Source organism: Phaseolus vulgaris, chromosome 3 (genome assembly GCF_051622355.1).
Source record: "Phaseolus vulgaris cultivar YP4 chromosome 3, ASM5162235v1, whole genome shotgun sequence".
Lineage (NCBI taxonomy): Eukaryota > Viridiplantae > Streptophyta > Magnoliopsida > Fabales > Fabaceae > Phaseolus > Phaseolus vulgaris.
This window is the reverse complement of record NC_143500.1, coordinates 23,151-33,768: the sequence shown is the minus strand read 5'-3', so window position 1 is coordinate 33,768 and position 10,618 is coordinate 23,151. Positions and strand designations below refer to the sequence as shown.

At 45.0% G+C, this 10,618-nt stretch overlaps 1 protein-coding gene across 1 annotated transcript; it reads right to left on the bottom strand.

The window, feature by feature from the left end:
• Positions 1-2,348: 2,348 nt before the first annotated feature.
• On the bottom strand, positions 2,349-2,765 carry LOC150028178 (uncharacterized). The gene has a single exon (XM_090300685.1). The coding sequence runs from the start codon at positions 2,763-2,765 to the stop codon at positions 2,349-2,351; it is 417 nt and encodes a 138-aa protein (XP_090156811.1).
• Positions 2,766-10,618: the final 7,853 nt, after the last annotated feature.

The following is a 10,618-nucleotide window of genomic DNA, read 5'->3' as shown; positions in this document are numbered from 1 at the left end:
CAGCCCCCCTTAACAAAGGGAAAAGGGTAGTGGTGGTGCCCTCCGACGACGATGAAGACTTCGCCGAGGGGCAAGTCTTCAAGCGACGAAGGACAACCCAGCATGCCCCTCAGACTGCCACCTCCGCCACTTCCTCCTCACATGGGGTTGACTCTTTGAGGGAGGACCCTCCAAGCGCCTCCTCACCTCCTCGATCATTGGAGGGTCGTGCTGATGCTGAACCTGAACCTGCCCTTCCAGAATCCCCTCGCCGATCTGGGACTCAATGAGGGGCTACCTGGAGAGGGGGTCTCCGCGCGGCCAACCTGAAGGGCCCAAGAGAGAAGGCATTTATTATTATATGGGCGCCTTCATGCTGAACTCCTTAATTAGGTGGTGCCCCTCCGCGTACAAGTCGCTGATCTTGAAGCAGAGGTGGAGACCTCAAAGGCGCAGCAAAAGAAACTCGAGGACCAGTGTGTGGATCGGGAAAACTGAGGTCGCGCTCGAGGACAAGACTAGTGAATGCTCCCAGCTAGCCGCCGAGAACACCACCCTCCAAGCCAAAGTCCAAGAGTTGATGGCTGCTTTGGCCTCCAAAGAACAAGAGATGACCACTCAGGCTGCAAACTTCAAGGTTACTGAGGAAAAGCTGAACGAGGAGGCTGCCACTGGGTTCGCCGATGGGTTCGGAGAGGCTCTTGTCCAAGCGGCCTGTGCTAACCCCGACATCGATATCTCTGGGTGCAGCCCTCTGAATGAAGTGGTCGACGACAAAATTGTGCCCTTGGAGGCCTCTGAGGAATAGCCTCTTTTTGTAACCGCAGCAAACATTATTTGTACCTATCTGTAATTACAACTCTTGATTTAGCTTAAATGCCTATTCGAACTTTGTCTTTGCCTTCTCGTGTGTCTTTTAGCTTCTCTTACTCTCTTATCTTTGGTAACTCGTGCTTCCATCCTTCTTCTTCTTCTTGCTCGTCGGTTTTTACTTGCCTTCTGAACTCATAAAAGTCTTCAACTTGCTTTGTACTTACTTGTTTTGAGCCCTCTGGCACTCACTGCCAAAGGCATTGTTAGCTTTTCCATCACTCCAAGATGGAAAAAGGGGGTCTCATCTCTTCTCTGGCCTCGACATCGCTCAAGGGCGAGGGAGGACTTGATCTCTTCTATGGCCTCAACATCGCTCGAGGGCGTGGAGGGCTTATCTTACCTGTACTATGTGTCCATGCTCGAGGAGAGACCTGCTCTGGGTGTCCTCAGCGTGTCTAGACACTTGGGACGAAAGTCGCGCTTCGGTGCCCACGCCCATGGAGAGGCCTATACAACAGCGCCGTATCGTCCATGGAGTGTCTCAAACACCAAGGCAACTTAGCCCTTATCTCTGCGCGCTTGGTGCCCACGCCTGAGGAGAGGCCCACCCGGGGGTAGTGCCGTTTCATCCCCAGGGTGTCTGAAAACACCAAGGTGATCAGTGTTCTTGGTGCCCACGCCCAGGGAGAGGCGTGCTGTAAGCATCGCCGTATCGTCCCTGGTGTGTCTAAACACCAAGATGACCAGGGGTTTTGGCGATTATGCCCAAGGAGAAGGTTTCCCAAAGGATGGCTCTTCTCCTCAGCTGTGTGTATCTGCATCAAGTGACCTGGTTCTCCACTGCTCTGAAACTCCTTACTGCCTGATGCCCACACTCGAAGGAAACGCCCCCCCCCCGCCACTTCCTTACGAGGTGTCTAAACACCAGACACCGGGCTAGCTATTCATACCTGAGGAGGGGGCGTCCCGAAGGAATCCCTTAACCCCTGCCCAGGGACTAGACACCCGGATTTTAACTTATGTCTAACATCTGACACCGGGGCTAGCTATTCATACCTGAGGAGGGGGCGTCCCGAAGGAATCCCTTAACCCCTGCTCAGGGACTAGGCACCCGGATTTTAGCTTATACTGAACGTACCTTTTGTCTCGACCTCTGGGCATGAGCATGCGCCCCCTTTACTTGCTCTGATTTTGACGCTAGCTCCCTTATCCGGCAATGTCTCAACTTGGCGAAGCTTACGCCTGGCGACGCCTACTCTTGGCGACGCCTCATCTTGGCGACTCCTTGTCTGGGCAACGCCTCATTTGATCCCTACGCCTGGCGATACCTTAACATGGCAACGCCTTGTTTGGGCGACGCCTTATCTTGGCGACGCCTACCTCAGGCGACGCCTTGATTCTTTGTCTTTTGTTTCTTAATCTTTACTCTTATACTGTGTGAAAGGGAAAAATTGAGACAAAGTTTTCTTGAACATCTTTTTACTTGGGTGACCTCGTTAAAAAACCCCCGAGAGGGAAAAAGAGTGTCCCCTTTACAACTGTGTGTTTCATAACTTTCAAATGAAATAAAATTTTAAATTGGCTGCACTCCAACTGTGTGGAATGTGCCCTTCTTCTAGAGTCTCTAGGTTGTATGAACCGTTTCCCTTGGCTTCGGTTACTCTGAAGGGTCCGATCCACTTGGGAGACAACTTGTTTTCCAACTCGTAAGGATGAGCTTTCCTCATGACCAGGTCGCCAACTTGGAACTGTCGCAGTTTCACCTTAGAGCTATACTGATGCTCCACTCTCCTTTTTACGGCTTCAGCCTTTATCCTCGCTTCCTCTCTGGCCTCGTCTAACAGGTCTAGATTCACTTTTCTTTCTTCGTTGGATTCTTCTGCCACAAAGCTCAGGAAACGTGGAGAGCTCTCGTGGATTTCTACCGGGATCATGGCATCCGACCCGTATACTAGGCTGAAAGGCGTGTCCATGGTGGAGGATTGAGGTGTGGTGTGGTAAGCCCACACTATTCTTGGTACTTCTTCTGCCCACCCCTTTAGCCTTCTCAAGCCTTCGCTTCAATCCCCTCAGCAAAACTCTATTCGCTGACTCGACCTGCCCATTCTTCTGGGGGTGTTCGACTGATGCAAACACCTGCTTGATTCCTACTTCTGCACACAACTTCCCCAACTGTTGGCTCGCAAACTGAGTGCCATTATCTGAGATGAGAGCCTCGGCACCCCGAAACGACACACAATGTTCTTCCAAACAAAGTGTTGTATCTTGTGCGCCGTGATCTGTGCCACTGGTTCTGCCTCTATCCACTTTGTGAAGTACTCGATGGCGACTATCAAATACTTCATCTGCCTTATCGCCAGAGGGAAAGGCCCCAAAATATCAATTCCCCATGTGTGGAAGGGCCATGGGTTGTAGATCGATCTCAGCTCCTCTGGAGGTGCCTTATGCCAGTCTGCATGCATCTGCCATTGCTTGCATCGCTGGGCGTATCTTACACAATCTTCCCTCACTGATGGCCAATAAAACCCTGCTCGAATCACCTTGGAAGCTAATGATCTTCCCCCCATGTGACTTCTGCAAATCCCCTCGTGAAGCTTTGACATGATCCTCGTGCACTCATCGCCACTCACACATGTCAGAATTGGGTGCGTAAATCCATGCCTAAATAACACTCCATCAACAAGGGTGTACCTTGTTGAGTTCCTCTTTATCTTCTTTCCTTCTCCAGGCTCTGCTGGGAGAATTCCATCTGCAATGTATCGCTTATAAGGCGTCATCCACGTGTCGCCTTGCTCCAAGGCGCATACCTTCACGCCCTTCTCTCCCTCTGGCGAGGCCGCGTAGGTGCTGATGCAAGGTGCCTTCACCGTATCTTTAATCAAAGAGCGATGGCTCCTTGGCTTTCCTCTTGCTGCGCTAATGTGAAGGACATCCACCCTGTTGTCCGCCACGAACTTTCGCGGCGTTTTGAGCGTCTCTTGGATGAATGTCCTCTGCCTTCCCCCCTTGCCTGAGCTAGCCAGCTTGGCAAGCAGGTCAGCTCTGGCATTTTGCTCTCTAGGGACATGCACCAGCTCGAACGCAGCGAAGGCCCCCTTCAACACTTCGACGTACCTCAAGTACGCAACCATCTGTGGATCCTTTGCCTGGTACTCCCCTGTTACTTGTCCTGTGACCAATTGTGAGTCACTCTTTGCCAGGAGGCTTTGCGCGCCCATCTTCTTGGCCAAGAGCATTCCAGCGATCAGCGCCTCGTACTCAGCTTGGTTAAGCTTTGTGCCTTCCTCACTTAGTCTTATCTTGAGAGTTCTATGGTTACCTCAAGTGGTGGCTTGCACACTCATCTTGGAGTCACCATCCTCTAAGTGGCGTGATCATCCAACCATTCCTCCATCTTCATGAGCTTTCTCTTCTCCTTCCTTCCTTCTCTTGTTATGTTCATGTCTTAGCTTGCTTCCTTTGTTTTTCAGTTCGGCATTTTCAGTTTATTTGTGTTTTGCTTTGGTACATTTTCTACTTTGCTGTTCTTCATTGTTCTTCTTCATTTCTAGTCTTTTTGTTCGGTGCCTTTGCCTTTTCTTCCATTTTGTTCGGTTCAATTTGACAATACATGGAACTTCCATATGAGTTTGGGTTTTGGTACTAGTCTTGGTGAGTTCTTGATCATAGAACCTTGATCCAATTCTATCTTAAAGTGCCTATCTCATATCCAACTCAAGATGATTCCTAAGAATGTCAAGAATCATTCATAGTGTGCTATTGGAATCATATCATGTGGTATCAAGAGTTTAGGTGTGTTCTTGTTTAATTTTTGAGTTGTGTTGCACTTTATTTTTAAGAGCTCTTTATTTCTTGCAATTTACTTTTCTGTTTTAGGCTTATTTGAGTTTTCTTGCTGTTTTCTTTATTTTTCCTATCATATGTTTGAGTATTTTCCTTTTTGAATCCATACATGTTTTGTCTTAGTCTTGTTTTTCCATAATTGTCATCACTTCTTGTAGTACTTTTCTTGATTTTTTTTTGTTTCTTGCTTTGGTGTCATATAATTTTCTGAGTTTGATATTTGATCCTTTGTGCTTTTTCTTTTTTAGAATTGAGTTCATACTTGTATTCTAGACCTATACAAGTTCTTATACATCATTTTCCATTATGTCTTTGCTAGTTCATAATTATGTTTTCCATTCCTATTAGGATTCCTCTGTTTTTCTGAAAACGTGCTTACTGTTTTTCCTTATTGCAATTGATTTACTCACTGGAAAATTCTGAAATTCTGGATTTGTGATCTTCAAAGTGTTAGAAAAGAATAGAAAAAAGAAGTACTCAAAAATTCAAAGTACACAAAAAATGATAAATAAAATACAAAAAGTGTACAATTCTGCCGAAAAAAATACGGTAATCTGGCAGCGATTTTGAAAAATTTATCTCAATTAATTGGCTTACATTTTTTGTGTAATTCCAGTGCCATTTTTGAGCTAAGATCTTGAAGTTTCTGTGGTTTAAATTTCATAATCCAGTTCGCTTTATATCGTTCCCGTTAAATCAGTGAACATCAAGCATAGTTTGCATAAAAAATATTTTCCAGTAGCTTGTTTTTGTTTTCTTCATCTACTCTAGTGCTTTTCTTTAGGTATTCTTTTGTGTGCCTACTTTTTCATTGAGTTCCTTATTTTCTTGCTTGTCTTTTGTTCATTAATCTTTGAGTTTGTCATACATCTAGTATTCCTTTTGTTATAGCCTTTTATTGCTTATACCTTTTCTTGTTTGTCTTCATTGCTTCATTGGTTTTGTTGTGGTTGGCTTTGAGATTGGTGTGCCTTGCTTTGACATCTTTCATTTGAGGATTCCTAAGACCTCAAGATCAGCTTGGTGCAGGGATATTATTTCTTTGAGAGTGATTTTTAAGGCCAATTTCACTTCGGCAATTTTGGGTGCCAAATTACTTTTTGCTAACTTTGTTTCTTAACTTGTTTACTGTTTTTGTGTTTGCTGTTTTCATTTGCAAATGGCTGGCTATTCAAGTGGTGCATCTTACAAGCGGCGCTCTCCTTCCAAAGCTTCGGTCCTTGGTGAATTGCATGAAGCTCAACGCACCATTAGGCGTTTGGAAGAGAAATTGCAAAAGATGGAGGTGCAACAAGCTAGGCCATCTCACTCTATCCATGATGGGCATCATTCACATAGACCTTCTTCAAGAGGTTCTTCAAAGGATTTAGGCCGTGAAGAGGACCATAGGAGAAGGCGAACTCCACCCCAATACCATGGACATAGACATCACAACCAAGGGGAGAGACATCATCATGGAAATGGCTACTACCAAGATGCAAAGGCTAGGCTACCTTCGGTCAAGCTTCCTTGTTTCAATGGCTCTAGTGATCCTAATGTGTATCTAGATTGGGAGGCTAAATGTGAACAGATTTTTGACCTCCATGAGATCCTAGATGAGCACAAATATAAGCTAGCCACTTTAGAATTTTTAGATTTTGCCAAAGAATGGTGGCATAAAATTGTAATGGACATTATATATCGAAAGAGACCTCCCGTGGTTTCTTGGAATGATTTGAAAGAGTGTATGTGCGCGAGGTTTGTTCCTCCTTCTAGGAAGGAACACTTGTTGAAGTTCCAAAGGCTTCCTCAAGGACATAGGATAGTAGATGAATACTTTAAAGATTTTGAAACAACTTTGACTAAAATGAATATGCATGCTAATGAAGAGTCAAAGATTAAATGGTTTGTACGTGGTTTGAGAAGAGATATTAGAGACTTTGTAGAATTAAAAGAATATTCTTCTTTAAAGAGAGTGTTTCACAAAGCCATCAAGGTGGAATCATATCTTTTGAAAAAAACTTTCAATAATCCTCATGATGGTGATTTCTACAACTCTTCTAGGAAGGATGCAAACAAAATTTCCACTCAAATTTCTCCTTCCAATTTTTCCAAACAAACCATGTTTCCAAAGAAAGTTTCTACTACAAATCCTTCTACTCCTAAGTCACCTACCAAAACTTCAAATATCAAATGTTTTAAATGTTTAGGTTTTGGGCACATAGCTCTTCATTGTCCACAAAAGCAAATCTTAAAGATCAACAAGGTAAAACAAGGCCTAACTCACCCACCTACCACAAGTAAAAAAGAAAAAGACAAAGAAGGCCAAGTTGACATGGGTCTTATCCTTTCACCTCCAAGGTGTTTTCCTTCCTTATCTTTTTCTTTACCCAAGGTTCCTATTTCACCACCATCTTGGTTAAAAAATGTTAGGGATGATTTGTTCATACCTCCTAATGGTTGTCACCATTTAAGAGGTCTTTTTCCAAAACATCACATCATCCCCAAACAAATTTTTCCAACTTGGTCGATTTATAGAACCTCCTTTTTTGAAATCCCATTGTTTACAAATGCTAAGTCATGTTTACATTTTTCTTCCACTTTTAATTGTAAAACTAAACTAACTTTGTTATATGCAGGGATTCAGAATTCGTGGACGAATTCTCTCCAACTCGAGGAGTATGATGAGAATCAAATAAAGGAGACTTTTATTAATGGAGGAAGAGGACATCCATCCTCACAGTTGAAGTTCTTCCTTCTAGTCTTCTCAAAATTAAAAGAAGACATAAAATAAAGATGAGGCCCAAGCCCAAGCCCAAGAAGGCCAAAGCCCAAAGAGCCCAAGTCCATCCCATGAGGGGCAAGGCCAAGCTTTGAAATACTCTTGTATAGTTTTAGGAGGTGTGGTTATTAAATAAAGGAGTGTGAAAATGTAAAATTAAGTCACATTGTCCATGTGACTTAGGAGAGTGGTGTAGGTGTAGTTTTTAAGAGGTGTCATAGTAGAAAAAGGTCACACCTCCCATGTGACTTGTTTTTGGTGGGAATTTCAAATGAGTTTTATTTGAAATTTCCCACCTATTTTTCAGCACCTCTAGGCTATAAATAAAGGTGCTTAGCTTGTACAATTCATATTTGAATTTTGATTAGAGAAACTATACTCAATTTTTGAGAGAATTGGAGAGCTTTGTGCCTTCCTCACTTAGTCTTATCTTGAGAGTTCTATGGTTACCTCAAGTGGCGGCTAGCACACTCATCTTGGAGTCACAATCCTCTAAGTGGCGTGATCATCCAACCATTCCTCCATCTTCATGAGCTTTCTCTTCTCCTTCCTTCCTTCTCTTGTTATGTTCATGTCTTAGCTTGCTTCCTTTGTTTTTCAATTCGACATTTTCAGTTTATTTGTGTTTTGCTTCAGTACATTTTCTACTTTGCTGTTCTTCATTGTTCTTCTTCATTTCTAGTACTTTTGTTCGGTGCCTTTGCCTTTTCTTCCATTTTGTTCGGTTCAATTTGATAATACATGGAACTTCCATATGAGTTTGGGTTTTGGTACTAGTCTTGGTGAGTTCTTGATCATAGAACCTTGATCCAATTCTATCTTAAAGTGCCTATCTCATATCCAACTCAAGATGATTCCTAAGAATGTCAAGAATCATTCATAGTGTGCTATTGGAATCATATCACTATGGGTCAGCCTCAATGGGGTTGTTGGGAGGTTCATCCTCTCTATCTTCCAGCAATCCTATAAAGACTGGAAAGGGAAATTCGTGCGCGTCTGCTGCAGCGATCAAGACCCCACCCTCCTCGACAGATTCCCCTTGTATTGGGTGAACAAGGGGAAGAAAGAGGCTAGCTTCAGGAGGGCTAGGGGGCCAGAGAAGATGGAGGAGCTCGACAAAGACTTATGCAATTTCTGGAAAGGAGTTGCCTCTTCCAACGTGACATTGGCCACCTCCTCCATCATCGCCTTTGAGTTCCACGAAAGTCAACTTGACGTTCACATAGGTTCGTCTTTAAGTCCTATCTCCGAGTTCCCTTAGCTTGAATTCGCATAATCCTGTGTTTTACTTTGATGTCACTGTTCTGATTCGCGCATAGTCTTAACTTATTCCATGCATTGACTTACACTGCTTATTTTCCTGTGCATACTGGTTTGTAATTGTTGGCCTCTTTGTGCAAATATGATGCTGGGGAAAGGAAGGATGGCTGAGCTGCGCTCCATAGCCAAGCTCCACAATCTGGCGGCGGGCTCTCAAACCGTCCAAAATTCTGTTGTAGAGATCGTCGTCGCCCAAGGCCAGTCTCCGCTAGTTGGCCCGTCTAACGTTGCTGCTCTTCCCGCCCCTGAGCGGAAGAAATTACTACCCAAAAGGGCTAAGAGGAAGGCCCCCAGGGTTGTATCTGATGATGAAGCAGATGAGAGCACCGAGGACGGGCTGATCTGCAAGAGAAAGAGGGGAGCTGCAACTGAACCACCAGCAGCTGAGGGCGCCCTTCCTGATTACGTCGAGAACCCCCCCAGCGCCTCCACGCCCTTTGAGTCCGCTGGGGACGTTCTTGCCTCAAACACCTCAGCTGCTAAAGCTGCGCCTGAACAGCTTGCTGACACGCAAGCTTCCTCTCAAGTTGCAACAGAACTTCCCGCCTCACCACCACGCCTCGAGGCTCCTCTCGCCATCCAACCTTGCAAGGGTGGTGGTGAGCACCAACCTTCAGCTCCTCCAACAACTCCAAGCCTTCCAGCTCCTCTCCAGGAAGCCTTGAAGTCTTTCACCGTGCGCCTAAACGCCATGGTCGACGAGTGTCTTCCCCAAATCGTCGGTGAAGGGCTAAAAGACTCCTTGGACAAGTTCGAGCTTGATAACCGTGTCCATTAGGAGGTGGCGAGCACCGCGAGAGCCGAAGCCGAGAAAGTCAAGTGCGACATGATGATGCAAGGCTTAGAGTTCTCGCGGGTTGAACACGCTCTCAACGAAGAGCTTCGAAGCTTGCACAAAGACAAGGCTGAACTGCGCCGGAAACTGCATGACAAGCTTCAGGACGTCGTTGAGTTGGAGAGTAAGCTCGTCCCTATGAGGGAGAAAATTGCAACGCTGGAGGAAGCCCGGAAGACCGACGCCGAACAGATGGCGAAGTTGGAGAAAAGGTCGATTGAGAGGGAAACTCTTCTGGGCAAAGTTGAACAAGATCGGGACAAGGCCTCCAAAGAACTGAGCAAAACTGCTGCCGAGCTTGCCCGAGTTTGCGAAGAAAGCGGCGGGTTCAAGAAGAAGGTCGACGAGCTCGAGCTTGAAATTACCCAGGTTCGTGAAGAGAACAGTGGGTTCAAGACGAAGATCGACGAGCTTCAGCTTGAAGCTGCCCAAGTTCTTACCTCCGGCTTTGGAGCAGTTCGCTTGCAAATTTCCCGACCTTGACCTTCCGAGTTTTCGGTGTACAATGAAGTGGTGGATGGCAAGATCATGCCTCTGACTTAACTGTTGCTCCCATCTGCCACTTCAACTTTACCGCCTTCGAAACTCTTGTATTTAATTTTGACTTATATGTAATAATTTTCATTCTGCTCAAACTGTTTGGATACATATAAATATGCACATGGTTTCGCCTTTATCTGTTGTGTAATCATCTGATATAACTGACTAACCTTTGTCTTAAAGAAATCAACTTAGCACCAACTGGTGCTTAATTTTGTGAAAATCAACTGAACTGAACAAACCATTAGTTCGTAACAATAACACTTAATGCAAGACCACTTACTGTGCAGTAGGCTTGGGTCAATCTTAATATCTGAAATATCGTTCGCCTGAACTGCTAAGTGTCATGCACATTTCTGTGTCATCACTTAGAACTCTGCTAGCTTAGTTCTCGCCATGTACCTCTTCTTTCGAGCTTCAACCACAAAGCCATAAGCTTCCACGGAATCTATTTTCCTTTTAACTGCCAAGGCGTCCTCTGCGGAGCTGCCTCATATCTTGAGCTATCAACTTTGCTCATTCTGGGG